This window comes from Blastocystis sp. subtype 4 (genome assembly GCF_000743755.1).
Source record: "Blastocystis sp. subtype 4 strain WR1 chromosome Unknown seqid_0019, whole genome shotgun sequence".
NCBI lineage: Eukaryota > Bigyra > Opalinata > Blastocystidae > Blastocystis > Blastocystis sp. subtype 4.
Window position 1 is genome coordinate 33,613 of NW_014569528.1, and position 22,736 is coordinate 56,348.

Consider the following 22,736-nt stretch of genomic DNA (forward strand, 5'->3'; position numbering starts at 1 on the left):
AGTTTCTGACATCCTTGTTTTCCCTCTGAAACTGGAATTGCAAATTTACTAGAAATCGCAAAACTGAGAAGGAACCTCAATCGATATGGAAAATCGAGCAGATGAACAATCAGTCCTGGATGCCCTATCAGCAATGCAAAAGAATGATACCCAGAGTATTCAAGCAGCTGGGAACTATCTGATGCAAGTAATGGAACAGCCAGTCAATCTAGAAGTCTTCTTTTCCATCCTGAGCAAATCTTTTCCTCCCTATGTAGTGATAACTCCTCCGTTTACTTTATAGGAAAGGCAGTTGTGTTCGCTATTCTGCAGGAAGATGATAATATCATTCTATTCAAAGTTTGAACCTCAGGTTAGAGACAACTGTTTTCTTTTTTTGTTCCATTTATGGATAGTAAAATCATCTTCACTGGCTCTTTTGGCGAGAGAAACCAATGTCGGAGTTCGTCGAGGTATTTGTGGAATGATCTCAGCTATTGCCCTCCTTGAGTTTTCCAACGGAGAATGGAATGAAGTGAAACAAGTGATTTTACAGGTATTTTTTCAATGTGTCAATCTCATGGTAGGATATTCAGAGTAATGATAGTCACGTTCGTGAGAATGCTATGCTTCTTTTATTCTCACTTGGTACTTATGCTTCGCATGCATTTTCTAGTGATGAATTGAATAGTCTCCTCCAACGAGGTATTTCGGATCCAGACAAAGAAGTCTTTCTAATGTCACTCAAAGCATATTGTAATATTGCCTCCTACTTAGTAGTCGAAATGAATGCCTCCATTCTCTCTCCAACAACATATACATGTGCTCTTCTCCTTGAACCATGTTCCAAAGAACATGATATTGATTCTTTCCTTCTACTAACCCATACTTTTGGAGATTTGTTAACGGGAAATTGCTTATCTCATGAAATAGTCCGTGGCGTTGTATGGATTTGTGTTGATGTATTTCTCCTATCTTTGTATCATTTCTAGGTCTTTGGTAATCCTGAAGAACCATTTGTGATGCGAAATGCTGCTAAAGGTTACATTATTCAAGTGTTAGATCACAATGGAGTCTTCCTTGAAGAAGACGAAAATGTGAATCATCTTTATCAAGTTATCTTCAATACATTAAGTGAGGGAGCAGAAGAAGATGCATCAGAAGAAGATGAATTGCCATGTATTCTAAGTGAGATGATTCTTGATGCTCTTGGTTCAAACTTTACTGCTCAGTATATTTCATTCTTATCATTCATTTATAGACATGTTGCTGATGTTGTGATAGAAGAAGCACAAAGACGTTTACAATCATCAGATTGGCATGATCGACGTACGGCTCTAACTTCAATGCTTGTTGTAATGGAATACACTTGTGACTATTTCAAACCCATTCTCAACAAGCTCTTACCAACACTTCGGTGTTTTCTACGTGATCCTATTCCTTCGGTTCGTCGAAAAGCGGCCTTTTTCTTTTCAGAATGTGGATACTACTGTGAAGAACCTTTCATGGAAGCAGCACCTTGGATTGTGACAGATATCCAAGAGGTTCACTCTTATGGATTGAGATGATAATAAGATGCTTAGTAGTTCACAAGAATTTGATGTATTAAGCTCCTTGTATATTCTTGAAACAGTTGCTCCATGGATTGTGAATATGAATTCATCAACTGGGGTAACTCTCATTGTTCTGATTCATTTTCTCTATTATTGGTAGGATATACTTTCTATGATTGTTGCAAATGCATCTCAAATCAAAACAAAAACAATGGCTCTTCTATCGATTCTAAGTGTTGTTGAAAAATTAGGTAAAGACTCTTCAGAGAGACTGGTAGTATTCATTCTGTTTTATTCCCTCTAGTCGCTTCTTACTCAAATGATCTATGCTATGGTAATGTCTCCACTCACTCCCGAGACAGTAGATCTTCATGGACATTCATTGGAACTTCTTACGACTCTGTTAGACATCTTTGGATATGATTGTATGAATGAGAATTTGGATAATCTCATTCAACATTTGTGTCACTTTGTAGGAATGGATTTATCATTCGATACATTCATTTTCCCATTTCTTTTGAAAGTTATGGTTATAGGTGAGCAATCTTCCTCTCCTCGCCTTCAATTATTCCTTAATGAATTTAGTTCATTCATTCCTATTCTTGAGAATAGTGTATACGGCTACTCTGAGTATGTTGATGCTGATGTCCCGAAGGCTGATGCTGAGTTCGGGTCTCTTGGTAATGACCTCTCTGTTCAGTCTCCTGAAGCTTACTCTCTTGTTACTGTGGATAGTGGACAAGCTGAACATAAGGCTTCGGCTTTAGATACTCTGATAGCCATATATGAGAATCAAGCGAAACGAGAACAGCTTGAAGATGAGAAGAAACAACGTATGATGTCATGTCTAGTAAGTTTATCTCAGCACAGTAATCTGACGATTCGTCATCATGCTGTAGGAAGGAGTAGATCATGCTTATTTTGTAGTATAAAGCAACCATTATTCTCATGCGTATTGTATATCACGAAGAACAACGTGATTTTGGTAGTATTGTAAGACTTAATGTAGGTCATTATACGTAGCAAGAAGATGGAGCTACAGTACGATTTGCTCTAATCCTTCTTCGTCTTTATCGTCAACAATTGGATATGGAAACAGATCTGGAAATGGTTGGAGATATATTGTATGTCCTCGAGATGATTTCTACGATTGTTCAGACTCCATTCTATGAGTTTGGTATGAAGGACCTACTTGTTGTTCTTTCAACACTCTTTGAATATAATGTGACCTCTGTATCTTCTTTTCATTCTATAGTATCCTTGTCAAGAGGACTTTATTAATGATACTACGTACTCTCCGATTGCCTGTACTTGTCCTCCCGTTGTCCAAGGCCTCGCCTTACTAGAGGTGATCCTTCGGTCATATAACACCATATCACATTTGCTTCCTCTAAAGATCCTTCAACAGTTCTGGAATCAATTATGTCGACTTCTCTCGTTGGAATTGGAGGGACGATTCATTGCCTCGATTCTTCACTACTGCTGTGTGCTGATGGAAACGACACAAGAGAAAGCAGAATATATTCTTCCTACACTCTCTTCGGTCCTTCAACAGTCCATTGATGCAGCCAGTGAAGAAGTTCGTGCTGAATCGTGTCGTTGTTATGGATGGTGCTGTCAATCATTCCCTACTGTTAGATTGGATCATTCAATTCATTGTTAGAAGATTACATCTTCACTTGGTTTCATCCTACAAGGGATTCTTCGAGCAATGCAGAAACGAGAAGGAGATGTAGCTATGATGTGTGGAATGGACTGTAGACAGGACTTGTAGTAGATGTAGCAACAGGAGCAATGAATCGGATTCTGAAGAATGTGATTGATGCTCCTAAACAGGATCTCTTCATCAAAGTTTTAGATAACCTTCCCCCTTCAAAGGATGCAACAGATGCAGAGTCAATTTATAAGACTATCTTCGATATGTATACGAATCGAGGAGAGTTGTTCAAACAAGTAGCACAACCGTTAATTGCTGCATTGATTCGATCTCTAATGAAAGGTTCGATTCTCTCAGACGAATTAAAGCAGAGTATTAAGGAGTGTCTAACACTAATGAATCAGGAAGACCCTCAAGGTTTCTATGCGATTGTTTCGGGATTGGGAGAGGAGGCAACGAATTTCATGGCTTCCCTCTTATCTTTCCATGTTTGTTATCAAATATAAAGGTGAATTCTTTTTTGCTGTATAGGGGCTCATTAATGCGGTTGATCCCATTTAATCGTCTAGATGAAGGAAGTATTACCTTTTTCAGATGATAAAAACTAGATTCCAGTTACGAAATGCCTTCAACTTGCTGTTACCGATGACATCATTCCTTCATGTATTGTGACTACAGATATTGATTCTAGTGAAGTGGAAGATGTTATCATGGGAAGTAGCAGTGGTACAATCCATGCAATTCGCGTGATTCCTTGTAATATGATTGATAGATTAGATCGATGGAAAACCAAGTGCAATCAAACCATTAGTTGGAATTGGGAGATTGTCTTCCATGACTGTCTATCAACATGAGGGATATCCTTCTATTTTCGCTTGTACAGTAGATGGTTATTGTAATATTATCTCTTACAAGAAAAATGAACAAGGAGGAGAACTCATTGTCACCTCTAAAGTGGATATATGTTTGAACACTCAGATTATTCGAATTTTCTATCGACAGCGGAATTATGCTGTTGTAGGAACAGAAGATGGTCTTGTTGCTGTATATGAGATCCAGAAGGATGGCTTTCTGAATATGGGTAGCGTAAGTCTATCTGGAACAGTAATAGATATTGCCCAGAGTGATTGTCCTAATTGTCTATTACATTTGCTAATTTCCTGTGAGGGGAGCTTCTGTTACGAAGTTGAAGTATCCTCAGCAAATCATAATGAAGATTCAGTAACGATAAGCAAGGAAATCCAAAAACCTACCGCTTGTGATTCTATCGACTATGGTCATATAATGTGGCTTTATAGTAACCAGTGTATCCATTGTAGCTGTGAAGGGATTGTGAAGTGCTGTGCTGTGAACTGGAAGCAATATTGTTTTCTCCTTCTCCTAAAGGAAGACCATTCACTCTATCTCCATAGCAATAACGAAGAATATAGGATTGATGTACTTGACGCGATTTTTGACTTCAATGTGCAACTCCTAATCGATAACACGTCTATGCCTCGGATCATCCTAATATGTCGCGATTCTAACTGTTTCACCTTCTATACAGATGTTCTTCAGTATTATCCATATTTGTAATCCATGTTTGTCGAAGCACACTTTGATGAGAGGAAAATGACACCAAACTCTGGGTGAGTTGGTGTCATTTTTGGCTTGAATCCATTTATAACTCAAATGAAACAAACTGGAATGATCCATAATGTCATTGTGACAAATGACAATGGTACTATCCTTCTTTCAGCGTACACTTTGAGATGAAAGCAATGAATACTAGATATTGGGACGGATCTACCCCCACAGAGAGAGGAAAGTTTGAACATGATCTCTATTTGCAAACCCGACCTGAGTGGATAGAAATCAAGCCTCCTAAGGACGATGTAGATAAGTATGATCAGTTTAAACCGCATGTTTCACTTGTAAAGTGAATTCTTCTTTCTTTTTGTAAGATGTAGTAACAAGTGTGTAGTCTACCAGAAAGCGAATGATGTTGTTTTCTTTATTACAGGAAGTGGTGAATATACCGAGTTGATTTGTATGTTACTGATATTGTGTTTCATGAGTAGTAAGTGAGATTTTGACTGTAATTATGAATGGTTTTGTGGCTATGTGCCCGAAGAAGCAATTGTGGTGCCGAGAATTTGCCAATGATAACACTTTTGGAAAGATGGTCGCTATGTTGGATCAGATTATATATATGGTATGAACAGAGTCATGGAATTATGTTGTAGGGCCAATATTGTCAGTCAGATATCGTTGTTGCTGATGGTCGTGCTAAGATGAAGAGTATATAAATTGGTTGCTAGAAACTGTTTCTTGGTATCATAATTCCTGCATTTATCCGTGTTTTTTGGTATTCAGGAAATCCAGAACTTGGTCCTATCACTTGGTCAAAGTATTGTTTCGGGCGTTTCATTCATAACAAAACACATTCATTTAAACCTCTATGAGATGATTCAATCTTATCTATCCCTTGTAGTCATCCTATCTGTAGTGTCGGCAACCTATCTTCAAACTGTTACTCTCTCAACGACTTCAGACTTTTCTTCCTTTTGTTTCGACTCCTTTGTTATGTGATCTGTAGTATGTGGAGCATATCGCACTGATTGTGAACAATCGGCCATTGAGGAACACATTTACAAAGGAACAAAGGGAGAGTATCCAACAGAGTTTATCAAGGTGTTCTACCATTATTCAAGTGAGTCATGTGGTGATGATCTTGCATTTACTACTCAATCAACTGGTTCTATGTATATATTTGAGCTCTGCACTAACATTTAGTTCCGATCCTACAGCAATGGGAAATGATAGTGGTGATTAACCATACTGTTGACTCCTAGCCTTATCCCTCAAAATTGCCTACAGCTCTGCAACTGTTACCTTCAGTAAGCAGCCTGCTGATTTTGGTGCAGAATGCTCTGGATCGATTGTGATTGGGGATTCTTACGACATTTCGTATTTAATCTATTCGAGTACTCATTTAGGTCTTTGACGTGTACTGTGAATGGTTCCTCTCTTTTCTCTTCGGTACCTACTGTTGATACTAGCGAGACAGTGACCCTGTTATTTGAGTGTACGAATTATTCTTTCTTTGGACTTAGCGACCTTCATTCGATATTCAACGGGTGAGGAGTTGAAAGCTTACAACAGGGACAGTAGGAGAAAGTGGTGAAGTTCAATCTAGGTTACTGTGCAGCAAGTGAAGATGATGATAATTTGACAGTGATGTTCATCGTTCTTGCCGTCGTGATGGTTCTTTTAGTTGTTATTGCTTGCTTGCTAATTTGTTGTTGTGTAAAGGACACGAAGAAAGGGGACACGAAGAAGAAGGATGATCCTAAAAAGGAGGCAAATTCGAAGAGCCAGACAGACGCCCAAAAGCAACCAGAACCAGCAAAGAAAGCAGATCTTGAAAAGCAAGAATTACCGATTGTAAAACCTGAATCCTATGTTTGATAACAAACACATTATACTTTCATGGCATCTGTAGATGTTTGATTGTATTGGAACACAGAACATTGCAATCCATGTTCTCTCAAAAAGGGTTCAACATGAATCGGACTTGTTTTTGCAAGTTGAAGTTCACGAGCAAACTTCCCATAACTACTCTTCTGAGTATACACTAGAAAATCACTATCTTTCAAAATCATTAGATCAATAATAGCACGCTTTGTAGCATGCTTCCACTTTCTGTTACCTCCTTGACTAGCTGCAGCAGCACTATGACCAATCTCATAATCCTTCACAGTATAAACACAATGACAGTCTTCAAACTGATGGCTAATATATTTGACTGCATAGTCAGAATCAGTTGATACAAAGATATATACATCCTTTCCTGTTCTACCCGTCTTCTTTAGATGTTCTTTCACAATCCGAACAGCGCTCAACATTCCCTTGATTCCCAACATCTCCTTCTCCACATAGTTTGCCTTCTTCCCTCCTAATCGGATCTGCATACCGATTAGATACCGTGTATGAAGGATCTTCAGATGATTGGTAATGATAGAGCACAATGAGCGATTTGGATTGAACAACAATCGTAACCAAATCGACCGTAAACTCCAACCCAACAAATCCTCTCGAAGAGGGACAATGACTGTTGGGAGTAATCCTACTTGTCGTAGCGAGGCAGCATACATGGCTGGACTCAGTGACGACATAGTAATATCAGAATACGTTGAGAATACGATGGAGGAACCCCGAAGAAACGTGGAGAATGGAATATTTAGAACTGTGTTTCTCTCCTGCTCCGTCTGTGAATACTTCCAAACCTTGTATTTGTTTGATTTGACTATGAATGATGGTTGATTATTGTGAGTACTATTGCCCTTAAAGGAGAGATGAGGAAAAGGAGGGACGAAGAACAAATTGACATAGTCACAGAACGACTGGACCTGAACAAAACGATTTGTAAGCACGGCTATTGCCATCGTCGAGAAGTAACCACGGAACATATTGCCTAAGCCAGCATAAGGATCAACCTTATAGATGATGAGTCGTTTGGAGGAGCTGAGGCTGGATTGCCTTTGATAGAAGGATTCCAACCATGTGTTGAGGCGGTTTTGTTGCTCCGAAATATCTGAATAAGTGTACAGGATATCTAGAGCAGCAAACTTGTCAACGGGAAGAGAAATTGGTCTTCCTGGTTGATAGGGGGTAGGGTATGAGGTCATAGGAGTAGGTTGTCTTGTGGGAGGGATTGTGGAGGTGAATAGAGGAATAGTTGGAGGAATGGTTGGAGAAATGGTTAAAGGAATTCCAGTTACGACTACTGGAGTAGTTGTATTCAAAAGAACAGCTTCAACTGGAGGTGTTGGAGAGGGAGTAAGAGAATGATCTGATGGTTGTACCTGAACTACCTCAGTTGGAGCTACTGTAATTGTCTCCTTTGAAACAACTGCTGTAGGAGCAATACTCATATGTAATGGTGGTTTCTCCACTTTCGATCCATTTTTCCTTCCTAAACTGTTATCAATAGACCTAAAATTCATTCCCATAATTAACAACACCAACACTGTTCTATTCACGAATTCTTTCACTACAGTAGACTCTAACAAATAAACTGCATTTCCTTAACGTTACCACTCCTTAACTGACGAAGAGAGAGTGCATCGTAATCCACAGACTGAAGAAAGGATTGACGTTTAGTATTAAATGTAGAATATTGGACAGAAGCGAAGATAACAAAGAGAAAGAAAATGGACCAAACCATCAAACCAATCTAACAAACACCATACACATTCAATAGAGTATGAATATCTTCAGCCTTCTTTATACCATTATCTACATTCCTTGATACCTCTAGAAAACAAAGATTCTGATCTTTCTGTTTAAACCGAAACTCCAGTTGATTATCAATTTGAGTAAAAAGCAAACGATCTGTAGGAGAGTAATTAGACAGACTCTCCATTTGTTTCTGATACTGTTTCTTCTTCATTTCTATGCTTATTCTACACAACAACACCTACCTGATTTAATCAATATACGTTGAGACACATCACAATCTGATCCTCCAATCATTTCTTGTCGAAGTGTTTTCCACACTCTATCACTCACTGTCAAGAACTACTCGATACTGTAAACTCTCCATAGGTCCTTGTAAATCATCACGCAACACAAACCGTCGATTTGCTTTAAGAGTCTGAATGGAGAGAAACTCCTTAATTGATTGCGAAGAATCACATAGTATTTCATATCCAATGTCCCATCTTCCTTGCAGACGATATACAATCTTGTCCTTCTCATAAACAAGAACTCGAACACACCTAGCATCACCTCCAAGAAGTGACTATTCATTCAATTCATCCATTATTCCAACTCTCTCTATAAATTCCAATCCAGCACTGTAGTTAGTATTGCTTGTCAGACAACTCTTTCCACACAATTGAATCTCAGGCGATCCATGGCGCAGAGATGAAATACAGATAGAAGGGAAAGTAAGTGAATACTATTCCATCAAACTCAGCAACGAAAAGTACACAATCACCACATTTGTGATGAATGGTGATTGATCCATGAATCATACAACGAATACTGTTTCCACAGAAGAGATATTTTGGTTGTAAGGTCCCTTCAATCTGGAACTCCTTAGCATCGTCTTCTACATAGAAGGCAGACGTATTGGGATGAATGGTACATTGCTCAGCAATATATTGAATGCGTTTCGATCCACAAGTAACGAAACAAGAAAAGGTCTCACCAAGATAGGGAATGCAAGGAAAGTAGATAGACTACATATAAACCTTACAAAATATATACAGAAGGAAGTGTAGCATAACATGCGAGTAAATAGCGGAGAATCACATGGAATCGATTTTCTTGGTTCAAAGACTCATATCTAATGAATCACTCAACCAAAACTATACTTTGATTCTGTTAGAATGTGAATATAATCCAAAACAAATGCACATTCCTCTAACAACGAAACTGGCTTTGTTAACCATACTGATATAGCTTGAGAACTAAGAGATCCATCTAGATATAAAAGAAATCCACTGAAGCAAGACCATTACGAGTAGAGGCTAGAATCGACTCAACTCGTTCTTTGGAATAAGGAAAACGTGTTGAAATAATTGTTATATCTAGAGTCTTATCTAGTAGATGACACTCTCCTTTCACACCCACAAGGAACAGCGTATGCAAAATAATCAATTTCCTTGTGGTCTTCCATCGTGGAAAAGGAGAAGGACTTAACGACAGCGCAATTATGAACAAACACTCCCAGAAACTGCAAATCGTACTAAATAAACCTGCAACAACTATGGATAGGAAAAAGAAATATGACAATCATTCTAGCTTAAGAAGAGAAATGCATAGCTCTCCATTCGACAGTGTAGCTGTGACATGTTGAATATCCATTACATTTGGATTGTACTAGACATCATTACACTCACCGTTGCTTACTGGGATGCGATAACAAAAGTAACCATTCTTACGTTCATGGACCAGTACTTTTACACATCCTTCATACTTCCGAGTACGATATCCCTCAACAAGTATATAATGTCTCTGATACGATATCTTTAGATTCTCCTTACTCACACAAGGTAAATCAAGGATGTATCTAAAATAACTATGATACTACACGTTTGTTCACAAACCTATTTCTCACTTCTACAACGTCTAATGAAGGCATAATACGAATGGAAGGGCAAGGAGGATATGAAGAACATCTTTCGATAAAGCCACTTCCACTATTTATACCTTCGAAAGTACATTGAGTTATGTTGCATTGGAATCTTGTCGAAGCTACCAATGGTGACATTGCTTCTCGAAAGGTCCTTTTGATGTTTTCGGAACGACGAGGGACAGCTCACCACTTCTGCTGGATCCAAATACGAGTGCATATCAGAGAATGCTACACGCTCCGAATGCTCACTGTTACTCGCAGTACTATCTACAGACAACGAAAAGGGACGAGAGACGTCCATGTAGAGAAAGAATGACTATAAAACACCAACCTCTTGTGTTTAGAACAAAAAACACACATATTAGGCATCTATATAATGTAATTCACTCACAAATCGTCCACAAGAACGTGTTCGACGAGCTGCTTGCTCGCTTCGTTGCTGGTATCGGACCTGTGAGTTGTATGTAATCAATCCCCGTTGGCGCTTGCTCTTTAGTATCTCCATTCGCACTTTCCGCCGTCGTCGACACTCCTCCGCCTTGAGTGATATCATCTTCTCTCGAAGAAGCTCATCCAATGAACGTGGTTCGGCACAAGGAGGCAACTCGAAGGCAGGAACCTCTTCGTCATAACCCGTAATCACAAAGTTCACAGGAGATTCCTTCTCCTCCTTAGGTTCCACATAACAGGAAATGTCAATGGAGGACTTGCGGCTTGCAAAAAGACTGAAACCTCCAGGACACTCCTCTCTTGATACAGAGATCTGTCGAGAAAGACAGAAAGGACTAGCAAGCTCTTGTAAATCTTCATAACTATCCACATTGCGGACCTCTCCAGGAAATGTAATATCGTTAGCCATATATCCGCAATCGAATATCGCGGAAGTAGAAATCATATCGTAACTGTCCATTATCATAGTAGCACATGCATATCATTTTCTTAATCGCCCTAACAACCTCAGTATAAATAGTGGGGGCCATTATTCGATTCTCGTTCATTGCACTCTGTTTAGAAGCACATCTTCACAGAAATGCTGATACAACGAAAACAATATACAAAAAAAGGAAAAGGAAAAAGAAAAGAGACGGAGAAGAATAATCTGACTGGCAATGACAAACATCCCGGATGAATTTCTATAAGGATTATTCTACTGCATAATATAAGTAATGGTATTCCGTCGTGATCCTTCAATTTCCCAGAAAATTCTCGCAGCTTGTCTGTTTGAGTCTTGTTTCGTCATGATCTTCTAATATTTCGGGTCGATACTAGCAATAGATGATTAAGATCAAATGGTAATAATAGTATACATTGTACGAAACTTGGGTCTGACAATTATCCTGAATTCTTTTCCATGTCTTATTCCAGTATTTTTCATTCACATTTCATTCATATTACATACAGATCTATTGAATCTTAGAGATTCTTCACTTTGCATATGATGGGGGACGGGTGGCAATTGCCTGCAACGACAAAACGCTAACCTCCTATGGCGTTGACAAATAATCGTTATCTTTACTTCATTATGCTTGTATCTTTATATGTTTATCGATTAGGGATAGAGTGCAATTTCCAAGAGACTCTTTTCTACATCCCGATCTGTTAACAAGCTGGGCGTGGCAGCTTATACTAAGACACATAGCATTGCTGTATATCTATTGGATGCCTCTAATCCGTAGGGAAAGACGGCTTTTGTACGTGTCGATTTCAACGTTCCTCTCTCCAAGGATGGAAAGAGAACGATCACAGATGACACTCGAATTGTGAAGGCCCTTCCTACTATCAATGTCTTTTCTTTCTTTTTGTTTTATATGTAGTTGCTCACTCAGCAGGGAGCTAAGGTTGTTCTCGTCACTCATCTCGGAAAGCCTAAGGGCCCTGATCCCAAGTTGACTCTTGATCCTGTGGCAACTCGTCTTTCTGAATTGGTTGGAAAGAAGGTCACTAAGGTCGACGAGGTGGTGGGCGACAGTGTCAAGGCAGCTGTGAGTGGTATGAAGAATGGTGACATTGTGCTATTGGAGAATGTTCGTTTCAACCCTGGTGAGACGAAGAACAAGCCTGAGTTCGTCCAGCAGCTGGTCGATTGCATCCATCCTGACATCTATGTGAACGATGCTTTTGGTACCGCTCATCGTGCTCATGCCTCCACAGTGGGTGTTACTGCTCATACAAAGGTGAACTTGTCGGGTCTGTTAATGGACAAGGAGCTACAGTTCCTTTATGGAGCCATTGATAATCCCAAGCGTCCTCTTGCTGCTATTGTTGGAGGAGCAAAGGTGTCCACCAAACTTCCTGTACTGAAGAGTTTGATTGACAAGTGCGATAAGTTGTTGGTGGGAGGAGGTATGATGTTCACTTTCTACAAGGCTATGGGCAAGGGCATTGGAAAGTCAATTGTGGAGAACGACCAGTTGGATCTTGCTCTGAAGCTGATGGATAAGGCTAAGGCCAAGGGCATTGAGTTCATGCTTCCTGTGGATACGGTTGTCACCGACTCTCTTGAGAAGCAGTCAGTGATCAAAACTGTGGATATAGAGAGCATTCCTGAGGATTGTCTGGGTGCTGATATTGGTCCTAAGACCATTGCTCTCTTCCAGAAAACATTGGCCGATGCTAACACCATCGTGTGGAATGGACCCATGGGAATTTTCGAGCAGAAGAACTTCGCTACGGGAACCATGGCCATTGCCAAGACCTTGGCAGAACGTTCAGATAAGGGAGCTATTACCATTGTTGGAGGAGGTGATAGTGTTTCTGCTATTAATAAGTCCGGTGTTGCAGGAAAGATCACCCACATTTCTACTGGAGGTGGTGCTTCGCTGGAGGTGTTGGAAGGAAAGATCCTCCCTGGAGTTGCTGCTCTCACTGACGCGTAACGCATCGTTTTAGTATCCTTATGTTTGTTTGTAGAGTGCATTGTTCAGTGGTGTTAACATAGTGATCCTCTCATAGCTAACTCTGTTTCAAAGTTATCAGCCTTCTAGACTGGCTCTTTGTAGACATACAATTCATGTCGCAACAGCCGACAGATTTCGTACTCCTCCCAACGGAGATGAAGAACTGCGAAGACCTTGTTCGCAAATCTTTATCAGTAATGGTTGCGGAGTTGATGGAAATCGCTAATCAAAACCCCCAAGACCATCCGAACACGAAACCGTATCCCAAGCTCGTTATTGCAGCGGAACAAGGAAGACTATTGCTGGCAAAGGTGATTGTACTCTTGAAATGGACAAAGAATGTGGATTTGATTCACCAGTGTAATGATTTGATCACTAAATTCAATAGTAACTTGGATGTATTGAACAAGATTGCTGCAACGATTAGTCGGATCTATTACGAGTTATGGGGGTCTTTCATGCCTATTTTGCCTCTTAATTCGGCATTGTCGGTATTAAATCAGCAGGAATATCCGTTTATCTCTGTCGTTTGTGATTGTAAAGCTCCAGTATTATCCAAATTGTCTCGTGATGAAGGGGAGCAACTAATTACTCGAATATTGCGAACTCGAGTTCTGTCGGAAGAAGTCCCATCCTATGTGTCCTCGATTCGAGTGGAAGATAATACAATTGTATGTGAGGAGAAGGAACTTTTCTCTGTATCATTTACAACTACTGTAATCGTTTTGATTTTGAATTACTGGCTAGAAGCCCTCTTTGGAAGCACCAATGACTGTAACAGCAATGACTATATTCAATAACAACAATACACGAATGATGGTATTTCCTTTCTTTGATAGTATACAAATTACTCGTATCATTAGTTTAATCAATCAAGTAATCAAGGATGAACTGTGTTTATCCACGATTATTTCTACAATGTACCTCTTCTTCTAGACTTTCTCTGTAGATACAAAATGGTTCATTTTATCCTTACTAAACAGATTCTATATGTTCTCCATACGCAGTTGGTTTCTCTTCCTGAAAACTGGAAGCGGTCCTATGGTATCACTAATGTTACCTACAGTATTAATGGTACCTCTCTCTCCTTCAATTTCTGGAAAGAAGGTCGAAAACGGCCCATCGAGGGATCCCAAACAACGAATCCTGATTTTGTGATGATTCGACTGCAAGAACGAGATGGACTGATGGCCATTGTTGGCGAATGCAATGGTCGTTCATTCGAAGTTGATCTTCGCAAGTACCGGATCGTAGGTGTGATTCAGAATGTATTGCTTGATAAGAGGTATCATGATTAGTGTCTGGCTTGGCGACAACATGAACTTCTACTCGATTTGAAGGAATATTTGCAGAATCAGACTCTTTTTACACAATACACGATACAAGAACATCTCTGTGAAGAATGTATTGATAAGGTTGAGATTCGATTCGGACAAACAGGTATCAGTCTCTGTTGTCGAATCGATCTCTTCACAGGACATCTCCTATTGACATGGAGTGATGACCAACTAGATCATTGGTGTGAAGAATCTCTTAATGAGCTTCGTGTATGTATGGAAGCTCGCTTGCCTCTTCAACCTGCTTTGAATCATCAATATGAGTATTGCTTACTGATTGCTGTTCAAGAGGCATTCAAATCAGTCAATACTCATTATCGTTGTATGTGTACTCATGTTAATTCCCATCCTGCTCTACTGATTCCATGTCATATTGATCATGATATCACGAATGCCGCTCTCTTCCATCACTATCAGTTGATTCTCACATTAGTACCACAGAGTCAAGAACGGATTGTTAATTCCGTTTCTTTATCGGCACCATCACCTGAAGCCCTCTTACGTCGTGGTGGTCCATCATACCATAGTATCAACAATAAGATGGATGCACTAAATCAAATGGCAGGTGAGATTGGTTTCAACATTGATGAGGAAACACAGGATGTATCCAGCACTGATACTGGTTCACCATTGTGGAATTTGGAAATACTTGGACGCTATGAAGGATCAACAATCAAGAATCTGGAGGAAGTTCATCACATCTGTGTTTGTGATCCTTCTTCCTCTGACTTCCGTGAACAGGTCTGTTACAGTATCTTGCAAGTATTACCAATATTACGATTCCAGAGTCTTCATCATTCTATGGGCTTACTATCCAAGAATAATTATGTGACTAATGTGCTGGAAAATCCAGATCAGCGAACGGTTACTGTAACTCTGTTAGGATGAAATGAATCCTAGTGTTCATTACAGCGAATGTCATCTCAAATAATCCTTCATGTCGAAGATAATGAAGAAATCAAAGTGGTCCATCAATCAGAGATGCTTCATGATGTTGGGACTCGTGGTATTACAATTACCCGTGGATATGTCCAACCCATGAACATCAAGGGGAATGAAGCTCGTTATACGTCCAACCTCTTTCTTCTTCTCATTTCTAGTCTCCCTATTAACGCACCTCCTTATCAGTTCTTCCAGATTCAATACAGCCATCATCAACTGATGACTGTCTATCGAGTTCTCTCCTCTCATTTCTCACAGAATTCTTTCCCATTTCTCCAGTCTTACGATATTTCTGTCTGTTCTCTCTTCACACTTGTGATACGGTACACAATGCCATCTATTCTCTCCTCTTCGTGGATTGCAGTTGTCTGTTCGCCTGCTTGTGGAAGTTACGTCTCGTTTCAACTAGCTGATGTCTCGCAGATTGCCCCGCTGATGCATCGATATCCGTTGATGCTGAGTCTCACTTCGTCTCGATGGGAGGATTACTATCAACCTATCGTTCTGTCTCTTGCTCTTCAGTACGTGTTCAAAGGCATTCGAGACCTCCTATTGAAGGATGGAAATCTCATTAATGAGAAGGTGGTGATGTTTGCAATTGGTTTGTCTCGAATTGAATTCCGATTACGGTTTGGTGAGTCAATGTCCTTCGTTGTGCAGCTAAGACCCACGAATGTTCTGGTGTACCCAAAAGATCGAGTTGCCAGTTCCTTCTTTTCAAAGTAGACATGCATGGGAAGTATTATGTAGATTTATGAACATGGAAATGGAACAAGTGGAGAAGAGCTATCCGGAAATTCATTCGTTTATACTTGACATCATTCACAAACGACAGCAGGTTAGTTAGACTTCTCTTTGTTTTTAACCAAACATACAATTGGAATAGTAGTACATATACAGCCATAACCACACAAATTACAGAGATATAGGGAGATAGTCGTTCCCCAATCCGAGCACTCTTCCAGAAGATTCCTGAGAATCCGGTCTTGTAGCTATCCAATAAGGAAGGCATTTTTTCGTGTAAGTACGCACAGGTGCAAATGAAGAGAAGGATCAGTACAATAATCTCAGAAAAGTCAAATATAGCTGCCTAGGAATGAGCAAACAGGAACGACACTATTCGTACCATTTTGCAGAATGGAGAGTGATTAACGACTATGTATTCTGAATATCCATTGAACGATACATGTTAAATAACAAACAAAATATTCAACCGAAAGCGTTGAAGAGACCATGTGTAAGCTCAGACTCTGCTTATTTCGCACGAGCTCTCATCTGTCTTCTCTTGCGTCTCAGACGTCGCATACGCTTCTTAGCCCACTTAGCTCTCATTCTACACACACGTTACAACTCCACTTTTATCTCTATTATAATAGCCAGACTCGGCTAAGCAAAAACAACTATTTAAAGACACATACTTGATTCGATTGAAACAATTCTGAGGTTGGAATGGATAAAAAGGGAAACATGGGGTAGATTGAATATCAAGTATTCTATTCCTGTTTAATTGAAATAGAGAACATGATTTCTTTATTTCTTTTGAATCCAATCCTTCTTAGCCTAGAAGATCATTTTAGTGAAATTACCTTGTCCAAGGTATGAGAGCTCTGATAATGTTTCAGTGAAATCATCGTTAAGTTGTTTCTTGGATCCATATTGTCCCTAAATTCACATAGATTTACTTTCTCTCATTTCATTTGTGAAGGATTGCAGGGAGTTTCAATAATGACAAAAACAGAATTCTTATGAAGAAATCTATCATTGTAAAATATGGGTGCTCAACCCGATCTGTGGAGCTCCCGATCCCTTTCAGTCCGGGTTCTTTTGAAGAATGTCTGCGAAACGTATTTGGATTCAAAGGAAAGGAAATTATGGGATTACGACATGCTAACTCTACAGATATCGTTGTATTAGAAGATCTGGAGTCGGATCAGCAACTCCTGGATCTTTCTTCACGATGTGTATCTCCATTTATTATTGTCTTTCACAGTATATCACCAAAGTACTATCGTTATATGTAGATCAAATAAGTAATTATCGGAGGAAGGAAACTCTACTATCTTTGGAGTCCTTCATATCCTATCTAGAGTAGTCACTTATGCGAATCTGAATATGTAGATATATAGGTATTACGGAGAATGTTGATCGGCTCAAATTCGCAGTCTTTGCTCGTTGTTTCTTTCAGGTTACTCTTGTGACTTCCAAATAATCCTTTAGACACTTTCATGGAAGCGAGTCTCTCAGCTTCTTAACATTACCATTAATGAAACTTCTTCAGTTTCCAGAGATACCCTGTATACAGCCTTTATTAAGGTGGTTGAATTGCCATTTCCAAAGAGAATACGTTTCTTGTTTACACTCTTTGATGATAATGATGATGGTTTTCTTACAGTCAGTCAGCTAATTCTGTTGCTCCAAGTCTTATATTGGCAAGAGATCTGTGTGATCGCAGTAGGCAAACTCTGTCCCATCAATCAATCGTTCATATTGTTATTTGGAAGAAGTATTGCTCATCAAATAATGACAGATTATCTCATTAACCGCGACTCTGTTTCGTTTTCACAGATTCTGTTTTGGCTGATGAATCGAGGCAACTCCATCTTTAATGATGCCTTCTATCACAATCCTTCGCCTCAGATCCTTGCTTCTTTCAACACTTCAGAATCTTCAGATGCTAATGAGATTGATGAAGCATCAAAAACAGAGTTTCTTTACTGTGCGGCGGGATTATATGGAACTATCCTTGAAATTTGTACTCCCCAACAATCTCTTGATGAAATCCTCTCAGGGTATATCAATGCTGACGATACTGTGAATGATGACGATTTTGTTCATTGTGTATATTTGTATTTTGATATCGATGAAGAGAGTGAGGAAGAGGTCGTATTGAATATAGATGACTTTTGCAGTCTTTGCAAATTGCTCTTCCATCATAATGAGGATTCAGAATGTGTTAGTTATCTTCAGGTGACAACCTTCTTCACTCTCTTGACGTTTATTAACTCAGGTGATGTCTCTTATTGTGTTCGAATGTTGATTGATCAGCTGAGTGATGTGAATAATTCGTTTGTTATCGATAAGGAGAACCTTATTCTATTCTTTCAGGGACTTGTACGTCTTCTCACAGTTGTCCAAGTATCACATAAGAATGGTGGTACGACAATCAATCTCCTTACAAGTGAAGAAGTGAAAAAGAAACAGAATGATGCTGCAGAATTTCTCCTCACCAATTTGTTCTCATTTGCCGTTCCCTCTCATATTGAGAATAGTGAAGTACGAGATAAGATTCTTCATGAGCTGAACGAGAGTGATGGTGTTCATGTGGACCTCATCACAATCGTTCTTGTGTTTATCCTTTCCTTCCTTGCACGAGGAGAGAAACTTGATCAGTTGTTGGAAGATATGAAAGGAGTTCTTGAGACTCCTCATCCTGATCAACTCCTTACTACAATCCCTGTTCGCAAGTCACCAATTGATCTATTGGAAGTACTACGTACCAATCTGAGTATGGACCTCGAGAACTCGGAAGATGATGATTATCCTCTTGATAAGAGTGATATGGCTATCCTCACTGGATTCATGCCACTTCCATCAGCTCCAGTAGATGATTCGCTACACTCAACATCGTCTGTGATGGAGGCAGGAATCATGACTCCAGTCGTAAGTCATCATGTTGATATTTTCTCCCTTGACAGTTCACTTGGAATCTTCATTCGTGTATGTATCCTTGAAATTTCTAAGAATTAGTACATGACCAGAAAATGGGCAAAAAAGTTCAAACTTCAATCACTGAATACTGGAACCTTGTTACACACATTTACACTCTTCGAACGATTCAGTGGAGATTGTGACAATTTATTCTTCTCTGAATACAGTTCATTTATCACTGCTCTTCTCGCAGTGACCAATAGTGATAATCACGAAATACCTCGTAGTCTCATCAAACTGTTTTATCGACTCTCGCATGACTGTCCCTGTCGTATCGATCGTTATGAGTTGCTTGTCGTTCTTGCGCTCCTCTGTTGTGATATCCATGTAGGTGAGAATCTTTCACGTCTCTGGGAACTCCTTCTTAAGACTAGTTCTACTCCTGCGGGAATCGATTCGTTCCGCACATTCAGTACAGGTGTGGTTTCTCTTGTGGATTTTATGTTCCCACATCTCCTTCAGTATGCATGCAAAGAGAAGATGGCATTAATCAGCACAATTTCGGCTACCTTATACACTTCCTGCTGTGAATCCGAATCTCATCTTCGTATCCAACTCCATGCTGGGAACGTGAATCGGCCTATAATTCCCTTGGCAACATTTAGTGAATGGGCCCCTTCGTCTTTCCGTGTGGATGAATTCATATACAATGGCCATGCTATCTTCAATATGCGTGTATATGCTCTCCAGGATGTTTTGGGTATGCGCAATACTACGTTGTCTGATGTGATTGAAGCATTGAAGTGTGTTGATGAAGGAGACGGAACTATTTCTTCAGATACCTTCTATGATGTAATCCTGATTGAGAGATGTGATATAGATGCTTCAAGACTTCTATCCACTTCCTCCTTTCTCCATGTTGGAACCACAACGCAAAGGAGTCTTTCAGAATCTGGTTGAGTTACTACATGAGGATGATGATACGATGCAGATTGAAGTGATTATGAGTGCATTCTCTGTAATTCTGAATGGACCTCGTGAAGATATCTGGAATGAGCTGCTAACAACATTGAGCAAAGACGACGTAATAGAGCCAAATAAGATTAATCTTCTCTTCACTGCATTGATCAAAATGACGCTCTTCGTTCAGTAGGAATACTATCTTGTTTCTCATTGTAGGGTTGGTCGGTTTAATCCGAATCTCATTCGCTGCATCAAACCCTACCTGACTGAGATCATGGAATGTCTACCATCATCGTGCCATATAGAAACTGTACGTGACCTTCTCTGCGAGAATCTCCGTATGGTGTTACCTCTCAGCTTTGATGCACGTCTAATTGAAAGACCTGTATTGCTTCATGGAATGGTACTGGCACTACGAATCCTAGCAGGCCTAGGAGATGTTCTCTTTTCACGATTCTTCCAATTTGTCATGTCATTTGATCGAGAGGTTCTCAGTAAAGGGGATTATGTCCACATCATTGAGTTTTTGGCAAGAGGCAAATCACTTGATATCCAATTGGTCTTGGACATTTATCGTCGTATCTATAATACCGCTCAACACCTCTTTAAGAACCCACTTGGTATCCATCGTAATACTCTTCTCTCTCTCATGTCTGCTTTTTACCCCAATAATTCAACAATGGCTACACTGTTATACGAGCAAATGAGTAATGGAACAGGATTAGGATTTGACATATTTGTGGAGTATTTAGGGAATGTGTACACAATTCTAAATGAGGTGCGCTGTTTTGTGTTCCTCTCATAATTAGTTCTTTGATTGTTTCGATATTTCTGTTGTTACGATGAATCAAGTTGCTAGAAATGTGGCTGAATCCTGTTTCCGTACATACAAGCTCTCTCAGACAGATCTGCTGACGAAAGATGAATTTGTATCTTGGATCCGTTCTAGGGGAGTATGTGACTTCACAGATAATAAGGAATTTGTTTCATATTATCCTTGTTGTACTTCTAAATCTGTTCTTGTTACCTATGAATTGCTTCAGACGAATATGCCTTCAGGGATGATTATGCCTCGTCATATCTATGAAACAGGAAATCAGTGTCACAGTGATATACAGATGTGGGTATAAAACAAGCATGAGATGTAGATTGATCGATCGTCTTGCTTCCTTTGCTTCTCTCATGAATTTTTCTGTCTGTGACAATGAGATCATTGAGATAATCCATTGGCAAGAGGATCCGAATGGGGCGGTAACACGTTCCTCCTTTATTGCTTCAGTTTCTGTGGTGATAATTAAGCACTACCAACAACGTGTGAATGAAGATCGAGAACTCCAGTTGCAAGAGTCCATTCATATTGATATGAATGGAAAGGATGCAGAAAACGTACGCAAAGGATTAGGTCGTCTATTTGATGCTCTTGATGTGTTGGGTTCCAAACGTTTGCCTGCTACCGAACTCGTGGCAATGTTGGGATTGTTATCACAAGGAGATATTGATAGTCGATTGCAGTATATGATTGAAACGACAGGAAAAGCTGTTGGTGATATGGTCTATGTGTCTTCTCTTTCCCCTGTGATTGATGGTCTTTTCCTTGTTTTGGATATGCTTCTACCAACGGTTATCTACGCAGCTACTGTATGGATAGTTTGTTTCTCTCATTGATAGAGTACTCCTTTGATTCAATCGCATGACTTCGTGGAACGATTGAAAGCTTCAGCAGAAATGGACTTGCTGGAAATCAATACCGTAGTCGAGCAATTGCATATTGAATTAGTTGGAATGAGTGAGGTTGTCCGTCACGTCACTGCTGTTGAGAAGCCTGATCGTCGTTCTCTCCAACAGGCCATGCAAACACTTCATATTCATTGTTCTTCAGTCAAGGCATTTATTGAGATTCTGCTCCTACAACCTGGAGACCCTTCTTCTTCTATCTGCCAGCTTAATATTCACGAGAATGGCTGGGATCATGGTCTTTTGCATCATCGCCTCTCTCCTCTACTCCTACGAGATGAAATGCGACGCCTCTTCCACCTTATGGAAGTCGATCTTCCATTCAAACTCCAGGAACGACTGGAAGAGGTATTCCAGACGCTTCTGGGAAATTCTGATGGTGTATTGTATGAGGACTTCGTGACTGCCCTATTCCCATTCTTGTTATTCCAAGAGAATTCCATTGAAACTGTCAGTACTTCATTCTACTCATTGCTGTGTGTCCTAAATGACAATGCTCATGTTATTCAATTGAATGCACTGGAACATGCAATTCAGATTGTTGTCAAAATGTGGCTATGGGTTGTTGAAAAAACTACATTGCTCCAGACAGACCAGGTGAGTGTGTTAATCAGGGAACTAATCGATGTGACGGAAGTGGATGGATCCTATCCTGTACGTGAAGCAGCTTATCTGGGAAGTTGTATTCTCCAATCTCGTTCTCCTTCGAGTCTTAGCATGCAACGATTATTATCTATTCTCTTTTGTGGTTGCCCTCAGAATGTGAAGTCGATTTGGGAGGGAGAGATGCCCGTTGCTTCAGATCAGGAATCTATAGTTAATAATTGAAACTGTTTATTTTTGGAATTTCACAATTCATATCATATTCCCCAATTCCATTTCTCGAATCGAAATGTTTCT

General features: G+C 39.7%; 8 protein-coding genes across 8 annotated transcripts; 5 read left to right on the forward strand and 3 right to left on the reverse strand.

Annotated features, from left to right (window-relative positions):
* Positions 1–133: 133 nt before the first annotated feature.
* On the forward strand, positions 134–4,345 carry JH06_0279 (hypothetical protein; the record flags this gene model as incomplete). The annotated part of the gene is given in 18 exon segments (XM_014674056.1): positions 134–270; positions 397–535; positions 567–923; positions 972–1,210; positions 1,241–1,523; positions 1,555–1,650; positions 1,693–1,806; positions 1,837–2,004; positions 2,074–2,365; positions 2,384–2,427; positions 2,460–2,537; positions 2,556–2,765; positions 2,788–3,165; positions 3,196–3,264; positions 3,294–3,677; positions 3,798–3,935; positions 3,967–4,275; positions 4,301–4,345. The coding sequence occupies 18 exon segments, from the start codon at positions 134–136 to the stop codon at positions 4,343–4,345; spliced, it is 3,480 nt and encodes a 1,159-aa protein (XP_014529542.1).
* A 515-nt stretch (positions 4,346–4,860) lies between these two features.
* JH06_0280 (hypothetical protein) lies at positions 4,861–5,477 on the forward strand (the record flags this gene model as incomplete). Its single annotated transcript, XM_014674057.1, has 5 exons — positions 4,861–4,928; positions 4,961–5,071; positions 5,139–5,197; positions 5,250–5,383; positions 5,415–5,477. The coding sequence occupies 5 exons, from the start codon at positions 4,861–4,863 to the stop codon at positions 5,475–5,477; spliced, it is 435 nt and encodes a 144-aa protein (XP_014529543.1).
* Positions 5,478–6,650: 1,173 nt separating this feature from the next.
* JH06_0281 (hypothetical protein) lies at positions 6,651–8,183 on the reverse strand (the record flags this gene model as incomplete). The annotated part of the gene is made up of 1 exon (XM_014674058.1): positions 6,651–8,183. One exon carries the CDS (start codon positions 8,181–8,183, stop codon positions 6,651–6,653), a length of 1,533 nt encoding a protein of 510 aa, XP_014529544.1.
* A 224-nt stretch (positions 8,184–8,407) lies between these two features.
* JH06_0282 (oxysterol binding protein) lies at positions 8,408–9,856 on the reverse strand (the record flags this gene model as incomplete). The annotated part of the gene is made up of 9 exons (XM_014674059.1): positions 8,408–8,625; positions 8,655–8,731; positions 8,763–8,974; positions 9,005–9,133; positions 9,165–9,416; positions 9,445–9,523; positions 9,552–9,660; positions 9,699–9,779; positions 9,811–9,856. 9 exons carry the CDS (start codon positions 9,854–9,856, stop codon positions 8,408–8,410), a joined length of 1,203 nt encoding a protein of 400 aa, XP_014529545.1.
* A 116-nt stretch (positions 9,857–9,972) lies between these two features.
* Positions 9,973–11,174, reverse strand: JH06_0283 (chaperone HSP20; the record flags this gene model as incomplete). Its single annotated transcript, XM_014674060.1, is given in 5 exon segments — positions 9,973–10,059; positions 10,090–10,266; positions 10,304–10,373; positions 10,390–10,631; positions 10,707–11,174. 5 exon segments carry the CDS (start codon positions 11,172–11,174, stop codon positions 9,973–9,975), a joined length of 1,044 nt encoding a protein of 347 aa, XP_014529546.1.
* A 663-nt stretch (positions 11,175–11,837) lies between these two features.
* On the forward strand, positions 11,838–13,191 carry JH06_0284 (phosphoglycerate kinase; the record flags this gene model as incomplete). Its single annotated transcript, XM_014674061.1, is given in 4 exon segments — positions 11,838–11,855; positions 11,875–11,961; positions 11,992–12,099; positions 12,130–13,191. The coding sequence occupies 4 exon segments, from the start codon at positions 11,838–11,840 to the stop codon at positions 13,189–13,191; spliced, it is 1,275 nt and encodes a 424-aa protein (XP_014529547.1).
* Positions 13,192–13,325: 134 nt separating this feature from the next.
* Positions 13,326–16,338, forward strand: JH06_0285 (hypothetical protein; the record flags this gene model as incomplete). The annotated part of the gene is made up of 6 exons (XM_014674062.1): positions 13,326–13,928; positions 13,960–14,132; positions 14,162–14,480; positions 14,511–15,419; positions 15,450–16,213; positions 16,242–16,338. 6 exons carry the CDS (start codon positions 13,326–13,328, stop codon positions 16,336–16,338), a joined length of 2,865 nt encoding a protein of 954 aa, XP_014529548.1.
* Positions 16,339–18,071: 1,733 nt separating this feature from the next.
* Positions 18,072–22,664, forward strand: JH06_0286 (hypothetical protein; the record flags this gene model as incomplete). Its single annotated transcript, XM_014674063.1, is given in 8 exon segments — positions 18,072–18,443; positions 18,459–19,208; positions 19,239–19,991; positions 20,020–20,288; positions 20,319–20,880; positions 20,912–21,222; positions 21,251–21,740; positions 21,771–22,664. 8 exon segments carry the CDS (start codon positions 18,072–18,074, stop codon positions 22,662–22,664), a joined length of 4,401 nt encoding a protein of 1,466 aa, XP_014529549.1.
* Positions 22,665–22,736: the final 72 nt, after the last annotated feature.